This window comes from Neofelis nebulosa, chromosome 15, assembly GCF_028018385.1.
Source record: "Neofelis nebulosa isolate mNeoNeb1 chromosome 15, mNeoNeb1.pri, whole genome shotgun sequence".
In the NCBI taxonomy this organism is placed as follows: domain Eukaryota; kingdom Metazoa; phylum Chordata; class Mammalia; order Carnivora; family Felidae; genus Neofelis; species Neofelis nebulosa.
This window is the reverse complement of record NC_080796.1, coordinates 69,895,521-69,919,088: the sequence shown is the minus strand read 5'-3', so window position 1 is coordinate 69,919,088 and position 23,568 is coordinate 69,895,521. Positions and strand designations below refer to the sequence as shown.

The 23,568-nt window shown below is 42.0% G+C and overlaps 1 protein-coding gene across 4 annotated transcripts in view; it reads left to right on the top strand.

Annotated features, from left to right (window-relative positions):
- The window catches only part of ATF6 (activating transcription factor 6), a 206,687-nt gene that overhangs the window by 20,968 nt on the left and 162,151 nt on the right, over positions 1-23,568 (top strand). For all 4 annotated transcript variants that reach the window (XM_058700497.1, XM_058700496.1, XM_058700495.1 and 1 more), the window contains exon 7: positions 7,199-7,419. In XM_058700497.1, coding sequence (XP_058556480.1) covers positions 7,199-7,419 — 221 coding nt within the window. The remainder of the gene's footprint in view (positions 1-7,198; positions 7,420-23,568) is intronic.

Sequence of the window (23,568 nt, the reverse complement as noted above, 5' to 3'; positions counted from 1 at the left end):
GAAAACAATGGTCAGGCTTGTGATTTTGTATAGCCACTTGTAATGAAGAAGAAAATCTGGGAAACTTCCTTGGTATCATTTCATCTTGAGGTTTTTGTGTCTATGAACTCTTGTTTTTTGTTTTAAACTTTTTTTTAACGTTTATTTATTTTTGAGAGAGAGGGACAGAAAAAGAAAGTGCACACGAGCAGGGGAGGGACAGAGAGAAAGAGGGACAGAGGATCCAGATCAGGCTCTGCGCTGGCAGCAGAGAGCCCGATGTGGGACTTGAACTCACAAACCGTGAGATCATGAAGTCAGATGCTTAACCAACTGAGCCACCCAGGCGCCCCTGAACTCTTGTTTTTAAGAACAGGTCAGCACGTAAAATAACATCACAGGTCTAATAGGTGAGTTTTGGCAAAAGGATCAGGCTCTTAGTCTCTGCAGAGGCAACATGTTTGGTAAACATGATCGTGAGTAGGGGCATTAGAAAGGACTCTGGGGGCGCCTGGGTGGCTCAGTCGCTTGGGTGTCCGACTTCGGCTCAGGTCATGGTCTCACGGTTTGTGAGTTTGAGCCCTGCATCGGGCTCGGTGCTGACAGCTCGGAGCCTGGAGCCTGGAGCCTGGAGCCTGCTTTGGATTCTGTGTCTTCTCCTCTCTCTGCCCCTCCCCCACTTGTCCTCTGTCTCTGTCTATCAAAAATCAATAAATGTAAAAAAATAAAATAAAATAAAATAAGAAAAAAAGACAATCTGAATGCTTGTCTTCATGTAGTTAAGAATGTGTGTGTTTCTATATTTTATCCACCAGATGGCCTCACATACTTGATTCTGCAGGAATTACTTCTAGCATTGCAAGAAGTTATTGAGAGAAGTTCATGTTTGAGGATTTGGTAACTGTGCAGATATAGGAATCATTTGCACATGGAGATGTCTTAGGCAGATTGCCTATCACTCTTTTCATATTGCTATGTGCACACAAGAGTAAAGGAAAACTTGTTTAGCGTTCTTTCCCTGAATTTAGGACTAGGTCTTAATGGGGCATGGGTTATAAACAAACCACCATTGTTACACTTGTCTTTATGGCACTGTTCCCAGCTCTGGGTTGTTCATTCACTTCTTTGGAGCAAGAAGAGCAAGTTTTAATGAGAGCAAAGGTCATAAATTTGATTTCTAGTTAATTTGTTAGTTTTGTTCTATTCCAAGGTCGTGAACAATAGGACATTGACAAAGAGAACCAGGTGGGAGACTGGACAAGCCAGTGAAAAATCCATCAATCTCTACCAACGCCCCCCCCCCCCCCCCCCGCCCGACAAACCTGAGATACCTGTGCTTTCAGTGCAGGGTCAGAACTGCTGCCTTTATCGTGCGAAAAATAGTGGTCCTACAGAATGGGTATGCTTGTGGTCTGTGAATGGATGTAAAGTGTTCATGAACTCCTTGAAATAAGATGTAAGATTTATTGTATATGTGGATTTTTCAAGGAGTAGGCTCCAAAACTTTTATCGGGATTTCAGAAGGGTCTGTATCTTCCCAAAGGCTAAGAATTTAAACTTGTGAAGAACCTCGTTATAGTTCCCGTAATGTATTAAAACACAAGTATACAAAGCAACACTTGATGTTATTATGACAAGTGTGTAAAGCAAAGGGTATTGCTAAGAATTTGCGCTTAGCAGATCATGCTTGAGTGATAGAAGACAAACTTCTTTTCTGAGCAGGTTATCAGGTTCAGAAACCTGAATCACACATTATTCAGAATGTCAGTGCCTTCCCATTATCTGAAGATAGTACTTACGTTTGGGGAGCAGGTGCTAATATAAAGTGCTTGTCTGGTTTTGTAGTACAATCTAGAGAGTTGGTATTATGAAAACATACAGCTTTAAGTATGTCTTCCATTTATTTGAAACAGGTAGAGGGGAAATACAGGAAAGGCATTTTACAGGTAATCAACATAAGTATCAGCAGTAAATATTTTACTATTAAAAGAGAAGTAATTCTTACAGGATGAAGTTCAAATTCTCTCACTTGGAAGTCAGGCGCACCATGGTTTGGCTCTAGTTTCGATTTCTAACTTTACATTATAATCACTCCTTTTTATAAACCCAACTTCCTCTTCTAGCCTGATGAATCTGGCCGCTGTCCCTTGAATTCTCATGTTTTCCCTAGTTTCTTGGCTCAGACCGTTCTGTCTGCCTGGAACAATTTCTGCCCCTAAGTCCGCTAAGAGTGTTAGGAGGAGTGCAGGTGAGGGCTGGTGAAAGCCTGCTGTATCAGTGAGAATGGAGATCCAGGATAGAGAGTGCGAGTATGGAAAAGTGCAGAATCACAGGCTTGGTGATTGGATGGTTTGGAAGGGGAACGAAGGATAGAGCGGAATGTATCCTGTTTTGGGCTTTTTTTTTTTTTTTTTTTTTAATTTTTTAATGTGTATTCATTTTTGATAGAGTGCAAGCAGGGGAGGTGCAAAGAGAGAGGGAGACACAGAATCTGAAGCAGGCTCCAGGCTCTGAGCTGTCAGCGCAGAGCCCGACGCGGGGCTCGAACCCACGAACTGCGAGATCATGACGTGGGCCGAAGTCGGACGCTCAACCGACTGAGCCACCCAAGCACCCCCTGTCTTGGGCTTTTTGAGTGGATGATAGCGCAAGTCATTGAAACGGATGATGGAAGTGATATAACTTGCCCCAGGTCATTCTGCTCATGAGAGGTAGAGTCAGAAGCTGGGCCCAGGGGTTCTGGCTCACGGCCTGTAATTAGTCACCATACTGCTTTGTTGCCGCTAAAAGAACGCAGAGATGTGCCCCTTGATCTCAACAATTCTAATTGGGAGTTAACACATTTATGTAAACAATTAAATAGCAGTCACTATGAGAACTAATGAATTAATAATACATGCAGTACCCTTCATGGAAGCTATTATTATACAGAAATGGCAGTTAATAATAAATAACAGCCAACATTGAGGTTTTTTTCTGTGTGGCAGACACTGTTATAAGTGTTTCAGTGCATTATCTTGTTGAATCCTTACATCAGCTCTGTGAGGATAGGGACTATTATTATCTTCGTTTTACATAGGAGAAAATTAAGACACAGAGAAATTATTTACCCCAGGTCGCATAGCTGTCCTATTTTAGACAAGGTAGGCATTCAGCAGTGCTGGATACATAGTTTGAAGCCTTTGAAGAAGATTGACAAGAAAGAACTATTACAATTGATGAGTCATACATAGAAGCATTAGCATTGAATCTAGCCGTGTTCTGTTAAGGGAGATTTGCGTGTAATGCCTAAGAGGATTTTGAGCAGGCTGAAAGGGATAAACAGCCTTTTGGTATGTCCTTTTGGACCGTTTCCACGCTAGGAACAGCCGTCACTATGTTCAGCTGCTAACTGAGGCCCAGAACAGTTCTTTGCATTACATTTTATGATCTGTGAGCACCTTTGGGTCCGTGTTGACCAAGTCACTCTGAGTTTTTCTTGAACACGTCGTACTAGAAATTTCTCCCCATTCAGTCTTGAGACCCAAGCAGGCCTGGAGTATTTAGAGGATCCTCGGTTTAGATGCTAGCTGATTTGGGGATAGTTGTGTACCCTGGGACGAGAGGGCTTGACGTACGTTACAGAAAACAGGAGGCGGCGGTGGCCTGGTTGGACTCGGAGCCACATTCGGTCCACAGACCTTGCCTCAGTGGTGCTCTGTCTCCCTCACTCCATGATGTGGTTCTCTCAGCAAGGGGATGCTGCCGGCTAGGCCACAGACAGGACAGACTTGGGTTATTCTTCTGAGTTGAAGAAATATCCCGAAGCCTCCTGCATGTGTTAGCTGGAACTAGAAGTATGATCCCTCTCTTTGAAATGACTTAACGCTTTACACTTGCCCCCTCTTGTCTTTGGAATAATCCCCAAGTTCACCGAACAGTGTTTCATTTCGGGACCTTTTTATTGTACTTTTGAAACTCACAAGACGTGGAACACTGCTTCTAATAATGCTCTTTCTCAAAGTACGGTTTTAGGTCAAGTGGTTCCCAGCCTGCAAACTGTGGACCTAAGGTGTGGGTGGTGCGAGTGGTAGCCTTGGGCACTGTGCAGAAGGCATCTGCAAACCCATATAGGGGGCAGGCATTTTCTATACACTGAATAATTTGTTTTATATATCTTTGTACTCCGGGTTTTCAGATTTTTGTGGCTATAGTTCCGAGTAATAAACTACAGATTTATTTTAAATTTTTACTAAGTTCTTAATAGCCTTTTCTCAACATGTATTTTCTCAGTCCCTGGAAACTGAATGGACAGCCCTGACCATCTTGGGTGGCCATGATACTTTTTAAAAAAACTTTTCTTTTTAATATTTATTTACTTTTGTGTGTGTATGAGAGAGAGAGAGGGAGGGAGGGAGAGGGGCAGAGAGAGATGGAGACAGAATCTGAAGCAGGCCCCAGGCTCTGAGCCGTCAGCACAGAGCCTGACGCGGGGCTCGAACCCAAGAGCTGTGAGATCGTGACTTGAACTGAAGTTGGATGCTTCACCGACTGAGCCACCCAGTTGCCCCATACTTTTTGATGTTAAAGAAAAATACTTATATTCACGGTGGGAACCCTTGGTTGAAGTTTTACATAATAATGAGTTAATAATGAGTGTTGTGGTTTCTTAACAAGTGTTACTAAAAAACTTGGCATTTGGTCACATGCTATTTATTTAATTTATTTTTATATTTGCACATTTGGTCTAAGGATATTTATATCTGCTTCTGAGTCATTTCCTTATTTTATACGTTTTTGTTTCATAAAAGGAGTCCAAGGGAAAAGAAGATAAAAATGTTTAGTGATCATTTTTGTCCAAGTAAATTGTACGTATTACTTCTACATCTTTTGTGCTAATTTAATAATTTATCTGGGATGTAATGCTATTAACTAAATTCTACTTTTAGTATGCTTTTTGAGGCCATCTGAAACAGAGACTTTGGTTTAATAGATGTGACTTTTTTTTTATGCTAAGACAGGTGTTCTTAACAAACAGGTGTTCCGAAGTATTATTTAGATTTTCAGTTTTCCTTGATCCTTTGAAATACCGAGCTGAGTTTTACGTGGGTCATGTTACACTGTCTGAAAGTATAATGCCTTTTTTTTTTTCCCCTTAAAGAAGAATTATAAATATTTATGTAATTTTAGTTGCTGGTTACTTTAGTACCTTTATTTTGTTAGATATTTTGCTCAAGCAGCTGTGGATATTGGGGGAGGCTTTCAGCACCTGATAAAATTGGCCGGATCTGAAAGGAAACATTGAGCAGGCAAGTAAGATTTTTAACAGGCCACAGTTATGAGTTATAGGAGTCTTCTTTAGGTTAATGATACTGATTCTCCAATTAACATAATTGAAAAAATAATGTTAAATGTGAGGATTGAGAACAGATTTGTAGGCCATTTTGTGTGTGTAGGGGGAGTTGGTATTGTCTACAGACTGTTTTAAATTACGGATTTATGTTTCCTGTGCCTGTTAGCTGCGAATTCATCTCAGATGGTTTTAACATTGTTTTTAAACAAGGATATCGTGAACAACTTTATAAAAAATAGATTAAAAATTTTTTTCCTAACGTTTGTTTATTTTTGAGAGAGAGAGAGAGAGAGACAGACAGAGACAGAGTGCGAGCAGGGGAGGGTCAGAGAGAGGGAGACACAGAATCCGAAGCCGGCTCCGGGCTCCGAGCTGTCGGCACAGAGCCCGACGCGGGGCTCGAACTCACGAGCCTTCGAGCCGTGAGATCATGACCTGAGCCGAAGTCAGCCGCTCAACTGACTGAGCCACCCAGGCACCCCCAAAAGTATATTTTTAATTGAAGTCTAATTAACATACAGTCTTACTAGTTTCGGGTGTGCAGGTAACGCCTGAACGACTCTATACGTTACTCAGTGCTCATCACCGGAAGTGTGCTCTACATCCCTTTATCTCACCCTTTTCCCACCCTCCTCCCCACTGGCGACCACCCGTTCTCTGTATTTGAGGGTCTGGTTTTTGTTGCTGTTCGTCCCTTTTCTCTGTTGGCTTGTTTTGTTTCTTAAATTCCACATATGAATGAGATCATACAGTATTTGTCTTTCTCTGACTTATTTCACGTCGCATTATGTTATCTAGATCCATCCGTGTTGTTGCAAACAGCGAGATCTCATTCTTTTTTATGTATTCCATTGCCTGTATTTACCACATCCTCATCCATTCATCTCTTGATGCACACTTGGGTTGCATCTGTGTTTTGGCTATCATAAATATTGCTGCAAGTCTTAACATTTTGATGTTTGTAGCTCCTGTCTTTCCAAGTATTGGGTTACTGCATCACCGTTTATATATTTTTGGTGTTGTATTTCTAAATCCGATTAGTTTAAAATACATGGCTCTCTTGGGGCGCCTGGGTGGCTCAGTCAGTTGAGCCATGACCAACTTTGGCTCAGGTTATGATCTCGCAGTTCATGGGTTTGAGCCCCATGTCGGGCTCTGTGCTGACAGCTCAGAGCCTGGAGCCTGCTTTGGATTCTGTGTCTCCCTGTCTCTCTGCCCTTTGCCCGCTCACTCTCTCTCTCTCTCTCTCTCTCTTTCAAAAATAAACATTAAAAGCAATTTAAAAAATAAAATACGTGGCTCTCAGTGTTCAGTATAAAAGTCTTGTTACTTACAATATGAAAAATATTTTTTAGTACTAATTTCAGAGGTTGATAGAAAAATCTATGTATAACTTACCAAGTTTGGCACACATGCAGTTGAGAAAAAATATGGAAATACATTATTAATGATAACTTCAAAGGGAACAAATTTAGTTTTCATTAAAAATACAACAACAGAAGTTTGTGTGTGTGCTGCTATGGATTATGTTTTAATCGGTGGGGTTTTTGTTTCTGTTTTTTTTTTAATGTTTATTTATTTATTTTGAGAGAGAGAGCACAAGCAGGGGAGGGACAGAGGGAGAAAGGGAGAATCCCAAGCAGGCTCTGTGCTATCAGCATAGAGCCCAGTGCAGGGCTCGAACCCATGAAACTGTGAGATCATGACCTGCAAAATCAAGAGCCAGACGCCTAAGCAACTAAACCACCCAGGCACCCCCTTCATTGGTGGTTTTAAATCCCTTCAGCGTCATCTTCCTGTTCAGCCGCAGAAGAGACCTGAGTGTTCGGCATCCTCTGCCTCATCGGTCGTGCACGCCGTGATTCCTTTCCTTCTTTCTGCACTCAGGTCCAACAGTAGTGCTCTCTTCGCCTGCCGTGGTCCAGCTTCAGGCACCTGGAGTCCTGCCCTCTCCTGCCCCGGTCCTTGCTGTCACCGGGGGAGCCACGCAACTACCTAATCCCATGGTGAATGTGGTGCCGGCCCCTGTGGCCAACAGCCTGGCGAATGGAAAACTCTCTGTGACTAAACCTGTCCTACAAAACACCGTGAGAAGTGTGGGCTCGGATGTAAGTGTTGAAACCCAGTGCTTTATCACACCTGATTTCAAAACCAACAGAACCAAAACACGCTTTGTTTTCCTTGCCTTGTTTCTGTTTTCTAAATTATTTTATACTGCCTCAAATAAAAGAATGTGCTGGGATTGCACATCGTTATTTGGTGGCAGATTATTTTGTTAGAATCCAAGCGAAAAGGTTTGAAAGAGGCTAAAGTTGTTTGATAAAAAGTGACGTATAGGGGCGCCTGGGTGGCTCAGTCGATTGAGCGTCCGACTTCGGCTCAGGTCATGATCTCATGGTTTGGTTTGTGAGTTCAAGTTCGTGAGTGGGCTCTGTGCTGACAGCTTAGAGCCTGGAGCCTGCTTCAGATTCTGTGTCTCCCTCTCTCTGCTCCTCCCCCACTCCTGCTCTCTCTCTCTCTCTCTCCTCTCTCTCTCTCTCTCTCTCAAAAATAAAGCAAGCTTGGGGCGCCTGGGTGGCCCAGTCGGTTAAGCGGCCGATTTCGGCTCAGGTCATGATCTCGCGGTCCGTGAGTTCGAGCCCCGCGTCGGGCTCTGTGCTGACCGCTCAGAGCCTGGAGCCTGTTTCAGATTCCGTGTCTCCCTCTCTCTCTGACCCTCCGCCGTTCATGCTCTGTCTCTCTCTGTCTCAAAAATAAATAAACGTTAAAAAAAAATTAATAAAAAAAAAAAATAAAGCTTTGGGGCGCCTGGGTGGCTCAGTCAGTTGAGCATCTGACTTCGGCTCAGGTCATGATCTCACAGTCTGTGGGTTCGAGCCCCACGTCAGGCTCTGTGCTGACAGCTCAGAGCCTGGAGCCTGCTTCCGATCCTGTGTCTCCCTCTCTCTCTGCCCCTCCCCCACTCTGACTTTGTCTCTCAAAAATAAATAAATGTAAAAAAAAAAAAAATTAAAATAAATAAATAAATAAAGCTTTAAAAATTAGAAAAAAAAAAAAGTGACATATGCATACTTTGCTGTAACTCCTTTCGAGCCCTCTCCTCACATTCTTCAAGCCCTTCCCCAGCCCAGGCAGACACTAGTGTCTTACAGGATTCTTTCAGGTCTCCTGATTGAAATGTCTTTGGCAAGACCCAGATAAGAGTCTGTAGACTATTTTCTCATCAGGGTTTATATTTCTGTCCTGACTTATGAAGGGTTTTCACCCCTGGGTAATAACTTCCTGCTCTTAGGAATTCTGTCTCAGTGACGAGTTGGTGTTTTCCCACCTTTGCAAATCTTCAGGTTTTCTAGCCTGTTGAAGGTTTTTTGTTTTTTTTTTTGTAATTTATAAATCACAGAGTTTCCTAAGATCTGTCCTCCCTGAAGCCAGTTATAGCATTTGCCAGCTAACTCTGCTTTCTTAAAACGTGGTACAAAAATACCGCACGTTATGTACTAAGAAGTAATTGAGTATCATGGGCCCAAAGTTTAATGAAAGTTACAGTCAAATAACCATTCTAATAACCAGTCTAATAACGGTCTCTCAAATTGTTACTGGGAAGCCAAACTCATGTGTTTTCTTTAAGATAAAAGTAGATATTACTGACTGTGAATATTGCCACACTACCTTTTCTTTAGGTATTGCGGAGTACTTTTAAAGTCCTAAAGCGCTGTGAGTTCTTAAGGTTATCGAATACTGTCTGATCGGTCCACCCTAATTTATTAGCCCAGCGTGTCAGCCCAGTAGTGAAGTTGCTCCTCTGTTGCATTAAACACAACCGAGTGACCTCAGCCGGCAATATTGTAAAGACCCATAACAAAGGAATATTTTCTGATGAAGCAGAACATTGAAGATCTGCAGTAATTCCCATAGCGTTTATAGGTATTGAAAACTGTGCACCCAGACACGGGGGAAGATTAGTGTCGGACGAGAATAGACATGGATGGTACAGGATTAGCCTTGACTGTTAACGTTCCTTTAATTTGAGGTCCAGAAAAGGTTAAGCACAGTGCTTATGGCATAATAGGCACTAATACACAGTGTGTGTTTCAGTTGAAGATGAAACGATACGCTGGCATTTGCTTGAAATACTCTGGGGGTGGGGCGGGAAGCCCAAGATGGAGGAAACAAGATCGGCAAAATGTTGACAATCGTCAAAGTTGGGTGTGTCGTCTTTCTTTCGTTGTGGTGTGTGGGAAAATTTCCATAGTAAATAAACAACAATCGGCGTCCAAAACAATTCCGTGGTATCGTCAGTTAAAAAGTTTTATGGGGCCCCTGAGTGGCTCCGTCGGTTGAGCATCCGATTCTTGACTTCAGGTCAGGTCATGATCCCAGGGTCATGGAATCGAGTTCCTGGTTGGGCTCTGTGCTGAATGTGGAGCCTGCTTGGGATTCTCTCTCTTCTACCCTCCACCCTTCCTCTGCCCCTCCCCTGCTTGCACATGCGTACTTGTTCTCTCACTCTTTTTCAAAAAAAAAAAAAAAAAAAAAAAAAGGATGGGGGGAGCCCGGGTGGCTCAGTCGGTTAAGCGTCCGACTTCGGGTCAGGTCATGATCTCACAGTTCGTGGGTTCGAGCCCCGCGTCGGGCTCTGTGCTGACAGCTCAGAGCCTGGAGCCTGCCTCGATTCTGTGTCTCCCTTTCTCTCTGCCCCTCGCCTGCTTGCTCTCTCTCTCTCTCAAATATAAATAAACATAAAAAAATTAAAAAAGAAAAAAAAGATGGTACAACCAATAAAAGAGAGGGTGTGCTTTTCATAGGAGGCCGAGAAGGCTAAGAATGATGAAAGAGGATTTTTAAAATGATCCTTTAAGTTTTCCTTTTAATCCTCTTTAAATTATAAATTGAATGTTTCTTCTGTGCGATGGAACTAGCAACAGAAAATATCAAAGTTGTCTTTATTCCATGTTAGGACATTTAAAGTATTTATTTTTTTATTTTTAATGTTTTTAATGTTTGTTTATTTTTGAGAGACAGAGTGAGTGTGTGTGTGCTTGCATACGAGTGGGGAGGGGCAGAGAGAGAGGGAGACACAGATTCTGAAACAGGCTCCACGCTCTGAGCTGTCAGCACAGAGCCCGATGTGGGACTCGAGCTCACGAGCTGTGAGATCATGACCTGAGCTGAAGTTGGATGCTTAACCTACTGAGCCACCCAAGTGCCCCTGAAGTATTTGTTATGAAATACCTTAGACATGGAAAAAGGTAAAGACTAATTAGAACTTTAGAAAATATAGATTAACAGCATGTCACAGTTGTTAAAATATTAACATAATGTTAGTCTGTCTTCATAGACTTACAACGTCTGATCATGGGACAGTCCAGAGGAATGTGGCCAGGATGGGAAGGGGGTCTGGAAACTATGTTCTGGGTAGAGGCAGCGTTTAAGGTTTGGAATGACTCAGTAAACTGAAGAACACTGAATGTAGATCTGAGAGGCGATTCTAGGACGTGAAGGTTGATGTGTGGAAAACAGGGTGATTGATCTGGGTTATTCCAGAGGACTCAACTAGAACAGGTTCATTTAGCGTTATTTAGAAAGGGTCCTTCCAACCCTAAAATCCTTTGATCCAGTCATTGTATTTAAAAACGGGAGGAGATCTTTTAATTTTTTTCTTCCAGCTAATATCTGAATAATAAGCATCTTTTTTTAAAATTATTTTTTAATGTTTATTTTTGAGAGAGAGCGAGAGAGACAGAGTGCAAGCAGGGGAGGGGCAGAGAGAGAGAGAGAGAGAGAGAGAGAGAGAGACAGAATCTGAAGCAGGCTCCAGGCTCTGAGCTGTCAGCACAGAGCCCCACTGGGGACTTAAACTTGTGAACTGCAAGATCATGACCTGAGCCCAAGTAGGATGCTTAACCAACTGAGTCACCCAGGCGCCCCTAAATAATGAGCATCTTAATGTTGGTACTCATCATTGTGTTCTGCTGACCCATTTTGTAACCTCTGAACATTTCAGTTGGTTATTTATTGATCAATTAGACATTCACTATAACTTCTCTGGTGCGAAAGACCACGTTTGTTCTGCTCTCACACTCTTAAGAGTATTCTGTAAATCTGGTGAATAATTTACTGATGAAGCCTCCGTCAACATTGAACTGGGGGATGTGTGAGATGCAGAAGTATAGAACCAACAGGTATGATTTTTTTTTTAAGCAGTATTTATTGGCTAGCATTCTTACTACTTTTCAGAGTTTAGAGTCGACAGTATTATAGGAGAAAGATTACAAGTACTGTGTGTCTAGTGCAAGAGACCTAAAGGCGATTAGAATAAATTTTCTAGTCAACCTGAGTTGAGGTTTTGTGCTTATTTTTCCTTGGCCTGCATATCAGGAAGTGAGCCAGGCTTTTTCAGTATGAGTTTTCTGGTAGAGGTTTTGACTTAATGTTTATTTCAAGTGAAGAAACATCAGTCTGTCGTATCAGCTGGCCAAGCCTCTCAGGAACCCGAAGTAAATTTGTTCCAGAAGGAGCTGCAGGAAACTTTGATCTGCTGGGATGGTCTCCTGTGTTAGTAACTTGGTTGACCTTAATAGTGCGTGCATTTGTTAGACTCAAGTCCCATGAGATTATGATAAATTTGAAGTGGTATAAATTTCTGATTAAAAATGGCCCAACAGAAAAATTTTTCATTCTGTGCTTTTTGTGCTTTTAAGCCAAAAGTGTGGTGAAAAAGCAGGAATTCAGCAAAAGAAAGCGTATCAGTCTTTTGTGGCTTTGTAAGGCTGACATGGCTTCTTTTTTCCTACCTTTTTTGTTCTTTTGTTTGGCTGGTTTCAGTCTCTGGAGACCTGCTACTGCCCTAAGTAGCGTTTTTTGCATACCATATTCTGCAAACTGCATTAAGTGCCACATTTGCTGTTATGAAACAGTTTGCCTGGTTCAAATTATAATCTCACTCTTCCTGCCTGTTGCTGGTAAATCTGTTCTGTTTAACTCTTGGAAACCTCACCTAAGTTTTCAAGAAATGTGGTTGGTTTTTGGCTCTGATCGTGATGGAAAAAATGAACATGGTCTCTCATTTCAGGGTAGAAATTCTCTTATGCAGTTTCTTAGTAAATGGCAATCTTGGAACTACAGAGTTGCCTTCATAGGAGAGCGTGCTTATCTTTCTTTAAAGGGCCGTTGAGTGTTGCCAGACGTGGAACCAAGGGCTGAAAGCAAGCAGTCTGTTTAAATCTGCATTGCCATAACTACTACCCTCTACCCACCATAATTGCATAAAGTTCATGAAGCATTATGGCTCTGGTTTTAGGTCCATGGAGTTATATTGTTGTAGTTGTCTCGTTTGGGATAAAAGACCAGGAAAAAAAAAAAAGTGTGGTGAAATTGTATTGTGTGTCCTTCGCACTGGGCCAAGGTGAAGCAAACCCCTATTGGAAATCAGTAGGTGGTAACAGTGGAAAGAAAATGATCAGGAGCTAGGTCAGAACTAGAAATCACATCAGATGGGAGGCCGATCCGGGAGAAATCACGTCAGATGGGAGGCTGATCAGAGACAGGCTTTGCTGACAGGAGGCCCCAGGCCTTCTTCTCAGCCCATTCACCCCATGAAGCATCTTACAAACCTTTTATTACCTCGTACTCTCTAATTCTTTACTCAGTGACCTTGACCCTCCCATCCCAGTCTCCTCCCTTTGGGGGATCCTGCCCTAATCACTAAAGCCGTCATAAGAAGCTGGGTGCTGGGGAGATCCCTTTCTACCTGCCTGCAGGTATTAGAAATGGCGTGAATGGGATTCTTCTAGCATAGTGAACTGGAACTTTGTCACTTCGTTTCTCTGGAGACACCGTTATACCGTTAGGTTTAAGATTTCGGGTACGTTAGTACTGTGAGCGTGGAGGTCACATGATATGGGCCCAGACGGATGCTGTGCACACGGTGTTTCTTTATTGCAGTGAAGGAATGCTGAGCTTTACAGCAAGTGGTGGGCAAGTTTCCTCATTGTCCAGAGGAAGACATTACCTCATCTCTCAAGGTTTCTTGCTGGAAACAGCCCTGAGAAACGGCCTGGGTAAAGAGTGGTCAGGGCCTTGTATTCTTGGCATGCCCGGGAAGACGTATAGTAACACGACTCACAAGAGACCCTAGAGAAGTCCCTTTCAAGGAAAATACAGATCTAACGTAATTTATTTCCAGTGCAAAGCAACGCAGAGAAACTGTTAGAAAAATGGAGAGTGCCTGTGCTCTATTTTGGAAAAAAAAATTTTCTTTTTCTTTTTTAATGACGCTTAAGCTGCTTGTGTTATCTGTGACACCCAAGAATGGGTTCTCTGTTAGGTCTAAGAGTGAGCTGAATATCCTTAAATGGTGTGGCCAGCTTAGATCTAAGAAGGTAAATAATGAATAGATACTTTTTATGACTAAATTCCTTGACAACAAAGACATGGGATCATGATATTTCTGTAGGCTTTGAAAGTAAAGGAATCCATCAGAACAAATTCAACAGGAAGGATTTGGAGACCGAAAAAGCCATCCAGATTTTAGTAAAAGATTATTTCTGTGCTGACTGCTTTCTGGCTTTGCTGCTAGCAGGGACTCTGCAGATCAGAGAAGAACATGCTTTGTTAAAATATTTGTAGTTTCTCCTTAGATGGAGGTGTGGGCCTTCTAAAAATTTATCTTGAATAAGGACTTTGGCAAATCATTTCATTTGTGGTTACGGTGGTTTTGGAAAGGGAACAGAAGGTGTTTCTCCCCCCGCCCTGCTGGTACCGCACTTAGATTTGTGTCATTAGGTTAGATTTGTGAACTGTGGCAGCTGTGGCATTCATTGTTCTGTTTTTGGTTTTGTTTCAGTTTGGCATCTTGATAAGGTTAATAGTTCTTGAAAAAAATTTTTTTTAACGTTTATTTTTGAGAGAGAGAGACAGAGCATGAGCAGGGGAGGGGCATAGAGAGAGGGAGGCACAGAATCCGAAGCAGGCTCCAGGCTCTGAGCTGTCAGCACCGAGCCCGACGCGGGGCTCGAACTCACGGACCCCAAGATCATGACCTGAGCCGAGGTCGGCCGCTTCACCGACTGAGCCACCCAGGCACCCCAGGAAATAATTATTTTTAAAGGGATGCTGATTTCCATCTTAATAAATAATTAATACTTAATTCCCTTTTCTCTGGTTTCCCTTCCTGCAACAACCTGTTCCTGAAGACAGTCCCTTCCATGCCCCAGATGCTTTGTAGCTACTGGGTTCCCCTGTCCAGAAGCAGTCACTGTTACTAGTTTTTCATGCGTCATTCCTGAGACAGTTCCTTAATATATTGGTATTTACAGTTTTACCTATTTACCTATTTTACAGAAATGGTAACTAGTGTCTACATGCTGTCCTGCACCTTCCTTTTCCCCTTCAGTATATCTTCGCGTACCTGCCATATCGGCACTTAGAACATTTTCTTGTTCCTTTACTAGCTGCGTGGTGGCCTGTTTCGTTTGGGTGTCCTAATTACTTAAGGTTTTTTCTTTATAAGCAGTCCCTTCGTTGAATAACTTGATACTCATTTAATTTTGTTTATGTGCAAGTATATCTGTAGGAGAAATTCCTAGAACTGAAATTAGAGGCAGAAGGTAGGTAGTTTTTACATTTTGATAGATATTGTCAAATGGCCCTCCATAGGGTAATTCTAATTTATTCTTCCACTTGGAGTGTATGAGAGTGCCAGTCACAGGGCCATGGACAGTGTCTCCATACACAGCTCCCCTTTTCTTCACGTCCCCCCTTTCCTTGCATCATTGATTATAGTACTGGGTATGTGCATTTGTCTGGAGAGAGAGTCTGTAGCTTTCTATGTAATTTTTTTTTTTTTTAATAGCTTGTTGAGATAAAGTTCACCTTTAAAAGATCTAAAATTTAGTGGTTTTCAGTATATTCACAAAGTTGTGCTATGGCAGGAGCTGCAATCTAATTGCAGAATGTTCTCATCCCCCTAAAAAGAACCTCCCTACCCATTAGTGGTCATTCCTATTCCCCTCCTCTCCCCAGCCCCTGGCAATCACTAACCTGCTTTCTGTTTGTATGGGATTGCCTATCCTGGACATATTATGTCATGGAATTATACACAGGGTGGCCTTTTGTGTCTTCCTTCCTTTCTTTCTTTTTTTCTCTCTCCCTTTCTTTCTTTCTTTCTTTCTTTCTTTCTTTCTTTCTTTCTTTCTTTCTTTTGTTCTTTCTTTCGTTCTTTCTTTCTAACTTTATTTATTTTGAGAGACAGAAAGAGAGAGCATGAGTGGGGAGGGGAAGAGAGAGAGAGACAGAGAGAGAAGGAGAGAGAGAGAATCCCAAGCAGGCTCCACACTGTCAGCGCAGAAGAGCCTGATGTGGGACTCGAACTCACAGACCATGTGATGGTGACCTGAGCCAAAACCAAGAGTTGGACGCTCAACCGACACAGAGAGAGAGAGAGAGAGAGAGAGAGAGAGAGAGAGAGAGAGCGAGCATGAGCAGGGGAGGGGCAGAGAGAGGGGGAGAGAGAGAATCCCAAGCAGGCTCTGTACTATCAGCACAGAGCCTAATGTGGGGCTCGATCTCACAAACTATGAGATCGTGCAAGAGTTGATGCTTAACCAGCTGAGCCACACAGGCGCCCCGAGATCAAAATCAAGGAGGCTTAACTGACTGAGCCACCCAGGCGCCCCCAAACCCTTTTTTGATTTAGAGAGCATTTAAAAATCAGTGAGAAAAATGCAAGTTAACCCAGTTACCAAATGGATAAAATATGTGACTAGATAATTCACAAAGGAGAACGGCCAAGTATTTCGATGGCTGTCTATTCTGGAAGGGGCGTGCCCCCTGGAAGATTATATTTTATGACTCTGTGAAAGAATATTAATTATTAATGGAGGAGAACTTTTGAGTGGTTAAAGAATGATATGCAAGGATTAAGTGTTAGGGTTAAAATTTTCTGTGGCTCTGCAAGTGTGTGTGTGTGTGTGTGGGTGCATGGGTGTTAGGCTTTGTATATGGCGATAATACTAATTATATTCATAATGATATCTCAAATATTTACAAGTTGCAGAAACAAACCGTAAGAGACTTTTTTTTAATTTTAATTTTTTAACATTTATTTATTTTTGAGAGAGACAGAGACAGAGTGTGAGCGGGGGAGGGGCAGAGAGAAAGGGAGACACAGAATCTGAAGGAAACTCCAGGCTCTGAGCTGTCAGCACAGAGCCTGACGCGGGCCTCAAACTCACGAACCATGAGATCATGACCTGAGCCGAAATCAAGAAACCATAAGAGACTCTAGGGGCGCCTGGGTGGCGCAGTCGGTTAAGCGTCCGACTTCAGCCAGGTCACGATCTCGCGGTCCGTGAGTTCGAGCCCCGCGTCAGGCTCTGGGCCGATGGCTCGGAGCCTGGAGCCTGTTTCCGATTCTGTGTCTCCCTCTCTCTCTGCCCCTCCCCCATTCATGCTCTGTCTCTCTCTGTCCCAAAAAAAATAAATAAAAAAACGTTGAAAAAAAAAAAAAAAGAAACCATAAGAGACTCTTGACAATAGAGACCAAACCGGGCGTCAGTGGAGGGTGGCGGGTGGGGGATGGGCTGGGGGAGTGATGGGTGTTCAGGAGGGCACTTGTGTTGAGCATGTAAGATGCTTAGTTAGATGTAAGTGATGAATCGTTAAATTCTGCCGAAGGCGATACTACATTGTATGTTATATATATAACTAGCATTTATATAAAAATTTGAAGAAAACAATTAAAAAAAAATTGCAGAAACAGAAATTCTCCAGAGAACACTGGTACCTTCACCCATTCACCTGTTAACATTTTACCCCATTTGCTTTATTAGTTTGTTCCTTCTGCCTGTCTCTCCATCCGCACACATACTCAGTTTTCCCCCCTGAACTATTGTAGAGTAAGTTACATACTCTGTAGTCCTTTACCACCAAACATTTCAGTGTGTATTTTTTCAGAGTAGGGATAATCTCTTACATACCCACAGTATAGTTATAGTTATCAGCTTCATTCATTTACATTTGTAAAATACTTCAATCAACTGTCAGTATTACAGTTTTATCAGTTGACACAATAATCTCCTTTATTGAAAATTTTCCCTTTCGGTACAAGAACCAGTCAAGGGCCAGATACTGCATTTGGTTGTTATCTGTCTGTAGCTTCTTCAAATCTGGAACATTTCCATAATCCTTGTCTTTTTGATGCTGTAGGGGAATTCGGCTCTAATACAGTTTGGTAAGTACTTCACATTCATATTGGGTTATAAATCATTTATTTTCACAGAGACCTATTTGATTCTTACAAAATCCTTGTAGAGCGGGTACTGTTGATTCCCATTTTACCGTGGAAGGAATCGGTTAGGTGTTTTAGCCAAGGTCATCTTGCTAAGATTGGCTACATTGATAAAGTAGTGTGTGCCACACTTGTCTAAGTGCCTGACTCACAGATATTTAAGCTTCCTAACAGCCCTTTGAGGTGAACGAGAGCCCCGATACATACAGAGTAAGGGGCAGACCGAGGGATCTTGGAGGAGTGTGAATTATACTTGGGCTGTTTTTCAGCTTCTGCAGCGATTAAAGGCGATTCCCAGGTTTTGTCTGTTTTTGTTTCGTAAGTCATTTTTAAAATTTAAAATCTGAAAATAGGAGCTGGGTTGTGGGCAGATATTTTCAATATTGCTTTATTTGCACAGTTTATCTGAGCAGCTGTGAGGCACATTGGCGATGGAGTTCAGAATTTTTGCCTCCTCACTCGATCTGTTCGTAGCTGCAGGGTAGCTCCCCTTACTGAACCTTCCGTATGTGTGGTACATTGTAGTTTACAAAGAACCTTTGTGTCCATTCGCTGTGTGATCCTCACCTGATCATCTGACCTGCTCCATCTGAGTTAGGATTCGAGCCTAGGCCTTGTCTCAGTCCAGTGCTCTTGTCACTATTCTGTGCTCCATTGACGGGGCTTTACTTTCAACGCAGCCCTGATGCAGCATGAATTTCAAATTATTACGTCTTAAAACTTGCTGCTGCCTTTTCTCTCCCTCTATAAATGTATTCTCTTAATTTGTAAAAGTTTTCAGCAGGTGGTTGTAAGTTGAGAGACAAAGCATAGAGACTGATCTTAGGTGAACAATGTGGTGATCTCAAAATCGACAGCAAAGTTAGTCTTATCCGTATCTTATGATGCAGTAGTCATTTCTGGGATATGCGGTAGTTCAGTATGGGTGGTTAGCATCAGTACTGGAACCGTTTTGGTTTGAGATTGAATGAGACCTTTAGGGGATTCACAGGGTGGCTCTCAAGTTTTTGTCCACAGCCCACAGTCCACAGTCAGAAATGTGTTTTACATCTTTCTCAACACACACGGTCTAGGGAGGCAGGAAGTAAGCTCTTACTACATTTAAAGCATTCTGTTTCCTTTTATTTTATCCTGTGCTTTTCTGTCAAGTTTTTTTTAAGTCTCTTATGACCCACTAAATTTATCATGCTACTTGCTATTGGGTTCAAATAGGTTCAAGAACACCATTCTGGTCTAACCCCTTTTATTACCGCCGTGAAAACGGGCCCTGGGAGCAGAAAGGATTCTTCTCAGATCTTCCAGTTACTTCATTGCAGTCCTAGAGTAAGAATTAAGGACACCAGTTTCCGGTACTGTATTGTCATCTGTGACTTCAGTCACTGTTACTCTTAGGTGGCTGCTCCACTTATTTCTGGGGCCGTGTGAAGCAGGGGAAACTGCTCCGAGGATCCCTGATGATCCCTGTACATAGGACGTCCCCCGTCCTTCAGGAGGCCGTGCCCGACTGCGCGGTTTGCCTGAGAGCGTCTGGTGGACGCTTTTGCCTTTGCCTTCGGCCGGTCCTTCCCCTTCGCTCAGAACAGGCGGTTGCGTAGGGCAGCCCGGGCCTGCAGTTAGCAGGGGTTGCGTCTGTTACCTTTTCTCACTCGTGAAATCATACTACCTGTCCAAAGGCATTCCGCGTTAAAAAAAAATAAGTTTGTAGGGTGAAGATTATTGCCTTGACTCTGCCAGTTAAATGGCTCAGGTGGCCAGCAATGAAGCTGCTTTATTTAATTTTGGGTGACCAGGAACTGGGTATAACACACACACACACACACACACACACACACACACACACACACACACCTTAATAGAAGGAGTACAATGAAATTTTGGCTTTCTGTCATGAGATTTGAGAAGAGTACAGGTAGTTTAAGTGGAAAGTTTCCCCTTTTCTGTTTTGAACAATTTTATGAGAAAAAGGGGAGTATTGTGTGTGTGTGTATATATGTATATATATATATTTTTTTTTAAGGAGTTTTTTCTTTATTTTTTAAGTTTATTTTGAGAGAGACAGAGACCGTGTCAGTGGGGGCAGGGGGACAGAGAGGGAGAGACAGAGAATCCCAAGCAGGCTTCCTGCTGTCAGCGCAGAGCCTGATGTGGGGCTTAAACCCGTGAAACCATGAGATGGTGACCTGAGCTGAAATCCAGAGTCAGACGCTTAATCTACTGAGCTACCGAAGTCCCTTTTTCTTCCCCCCCCCTTTTTTTTTAAAGTTTATTTATTTATTTTGAGAGAGAGAGGGAGGGTGAGAGAGAATCCCAAGGAGGCTCTACACTGTCAGCACAGAGCCAGACGTGGGGCTCAAACTCCCAAACCATGAGATCATGACCAAAATCAAGAGTTGGAAGCTTAACTGACTGAGCCACCCAGGTGCCCCTAAAAGAGTTTTTATTTTTATTCATTTGTTTTTTAGAAGTTTTAATTTTTAAGTCACTGTACCCAACATGGGGCTCAAACTCAAAACCCTGAGATCAGCAGTCACAGGCTCCATGGACTGAGCCAGCCAGGTGCCCCCAAAAGGGAGTATTCTTAAGATTCCCAAGAGAAATCAAATTAGAATACTTAATTGATTTGAATATTTAAAGTAAAGTTGTGGGGCGCCTGGGTGGCTCAGTCGGTTAAGTGGCCGACTTCGGCTCAGGTCATGATCTCGCGGTCTGTGAGTTCGAGCCCCGCTTCGGGCTCTGTGCTGATAGCTCGGAGCTTGGAGCCTGCTTCTGTTTCTGTGTCTCCCTCTCTCTCTGCCCCTCCCCCATTCGTGCTCTGTCTCTCCCTGCCTTTCAAAAATGAATAAATGTTAAAAAAAATTAAAAAAAAAAGGAATAGTAATAAAGTTGCCACAAATTAAATTTGCTAATGATTTTAGCTGTACACGTTTTTTTGGAATGTATTTGTAAATATATTTACTGTGATATGCAGTAATATATGTTACGTAAATTAGAAATGTGTGGGTTATAAAATGTGTGTGTTATATAAATCAGAAATTGGCTTTTAAATCAATTTCAAAGAGACAAAGTTTCTTTCTTTTATTTAATGGAAAAATTGGGTTGTCTAATACGATGAAGAGGTTAATCAGTGACCGTTTCTGCTTTAGGTATCAGTTTAGAGGGAGAGATTCACCGAAATAAGAAATAGAACCAAGGCAATGGCACCCATTAAGCCAGTGATTTCATCCATGGTGATCAGTACTTGATCTGGCTTGAGTTTGTGCGAGATGTTGGAATGTATTTTGTAGCATTAAAATAACCTATTTTTGTATCTGATTTAGCCATACAGGACTTTGAAGCTCATTTCTTAGCAACATCACAGAATCAAAAGTCTAGATGGTCTGTTTTTTTTATAAGAACATAATATAGTATTGCTTGATCGTGAACTTTTAAAATTAAACAAAATGCAAACGGATTTGGAATTTTGACTCAAATTGGTGGAGCCTTGAAAAGCAAAAGTACATGTTCATCTGTGAAAGTTCTTCTTTTCTACAAGTCTTTCTTACAGTCAAATGTTCGTTTAATAATGCAACGCCTTATTTTACAGTGTAGTGGCACTAAAGGGAGAGTATTTTATGGCTGTGAAGTTTTTCCTTTTTCCTTTTCTGAGCACAGTGCTTGATGGGAGAGTTGTCTGAAGCAGGATGATCAGAAGCAGGGACTGACCACCTCTTCGCTCATTTCAGTCCTGTTATAGCATCTGACAGCCCTTAAGTGAGATGTGCCAATTGATTAATGAGCCAGAGTACTGATTTTATGTTTTCAGACTGCTAACACAGGAGATGAAGCATTGTAGATACACGTGTTTCCATAGCCTTCCTTTTCAGACAGGTACATAATGAAAGTAAGCACGGAGTTCACGAGGTTAGGGTGCCATGTTGAGATTCAGGACTTCCCATTTGGTATAAAAAGCAGTGTGGGGCTGTTATGTACCGGGATTGTGTGTGCTGGGCTTGGAGTCAGCTGCTCTGAGTTCTAGCTGTGGCACGTCCACTCTCCAACAGTGGATCCGATGAGGAGGCTTATTTTAAAGAATCTCGAAAACTGTAATAATTTCAACAGGAGGAGATTGACATAGAACATCAAGATAACTGAAATACCATGCGTTCTCATTGCATGTCAAAGACGATCATAATACATCCGGGGTGCCCGAGTGGCTCAGTTGGTTAAGCGTCCAACTCAGGTCATGGTCTCACGTTTTGTGAGTTTGAGCCCTGCATTGGGCTCCTCACTGACAGTGTGGAGGCTGCTTGGGATTCTCTCTCTCCCTCCCTCTCTCTCTGCCACTTCCTCGCTTGTGCTCTGTCTCTCTCAGAAAGAATGAACAAAAGAAATAAATTAAAAAAGATGATCATAATACATTCATGCAAAAATCAGTATACAAAATAGTAACTACAGTGTAATTTTTCTTATAAAATATACCCCCCACCAGAAACACAAACACCATGAGTGTGTGTGTGTGGGGGTGTGGGTGTAGTCTGAAAATCATAATTTTTTGGTCTAGGAAATACAGAATAACTTAAATATTATACATTCAAATAGCTGAAGATAGCTTGCTGAGATGTAAAGTTGGAACTCTTATGTTTGGCAATTCCTGTGGGTTTCATTTATTTTTACTCTCTATCCTTTGTGTTTATTGGTAGTATTGAGTGTTTATTTTTGGAACTATTGTATCTTTTTCTCTGGGAAGCAATGAATGGCCACAGGTGGTTTTCATTTTTTTTAGCATGAGGCATGTGCACTGACAGCCTTTGAAACTCTCATGCTGTATAATGTGCAGGTGCTTTTATTGTTTATAGAAATTCCTAATCCTTATTTGAAATTTATTAAATGGTGTGCCATCTGTAAGCCTCCCTAAATTCCGCAGATTAATTAGCCTTTAAAGTAAGGTTGCCTTTTATCTAACGTTAGTATAAACTCTTCCATCTGGGAACCTTCTCTTTCATGCGCTTGTTCAGTGTTCTGTATACTTTAGCACGCTGGAATTAAGTATTAATTATGGACCCTGGCCTTCTCAGTAACCATGAAGAGCACTAAGAATAACAGTAGACTGAACAAAGTGGCATTGTCCAGAGACTGCTTTGACGTGGTGAAGAATCATCCATCAGGGCTTGGCCGCTGCTGCGTGTGTGTGTGTGTGTGTGTGCGTGTGCGCACCGTGTTACTGAAGAGTGGGATGGTTACTCCTTAGGGAAGGTTTGCCGATGATGGTTACATAAGTTGGCATTCCTATGAAGCTTCAGTAAAGGAAGGAAAAAAGAGAAAAACACCCTCTTTTGACATCTCCTGTAGTTTTTTTTTTTTTCCCTTGTAGCTTCTGATTGAAAGTTTGTTGACAGTATTTGGTGCAGAGAGATTGGCTTTGGCTCTTTCGAGGAAGTGTTGTGTGGGGTTGGAATTGTGTTATTATTTTAAAAGAAATCAATATTATTCTGTTTACTGGTCTCACCGAGCCATTGAATGCCACAGAGTGGAACGTTTATTTTTTAAAGTCAGTTACAAAACATATAAAGTCAGTAGTTCAGTCATCTGTGCACTTTAAAAATAATCAGTTTAATATTATTTGGTGCTTTTTATGGACTTAATTTTGCTGCCTCACCCTCTGCCTCAAATAAATTAGACTAATGCTGTTAGTTCATTATGGACAAATAGGTTCCATAAGTTCTCACTTAGAAAATGTGACGCAAATAATTTTTCTCAGTAAGTTGTGATTTTGGAAGATATTGTGGGTAGTAAGCAAAAATGTAGAATTACATAGTTTTGGCTTCTAATGTAAAAAATTGAGGTTGAGAGAGAGTTAACACTCCCGAAACAGTTGAGAACATTAAAGGGTTCAGGTATATTTTCCAAACTATAAGGGCGTAAGACATTCAGGAAAGATGGTTCAGCATAAGCACAGTGTGGAGGACCCTGAGGTTTCGGTTAGTGGAGG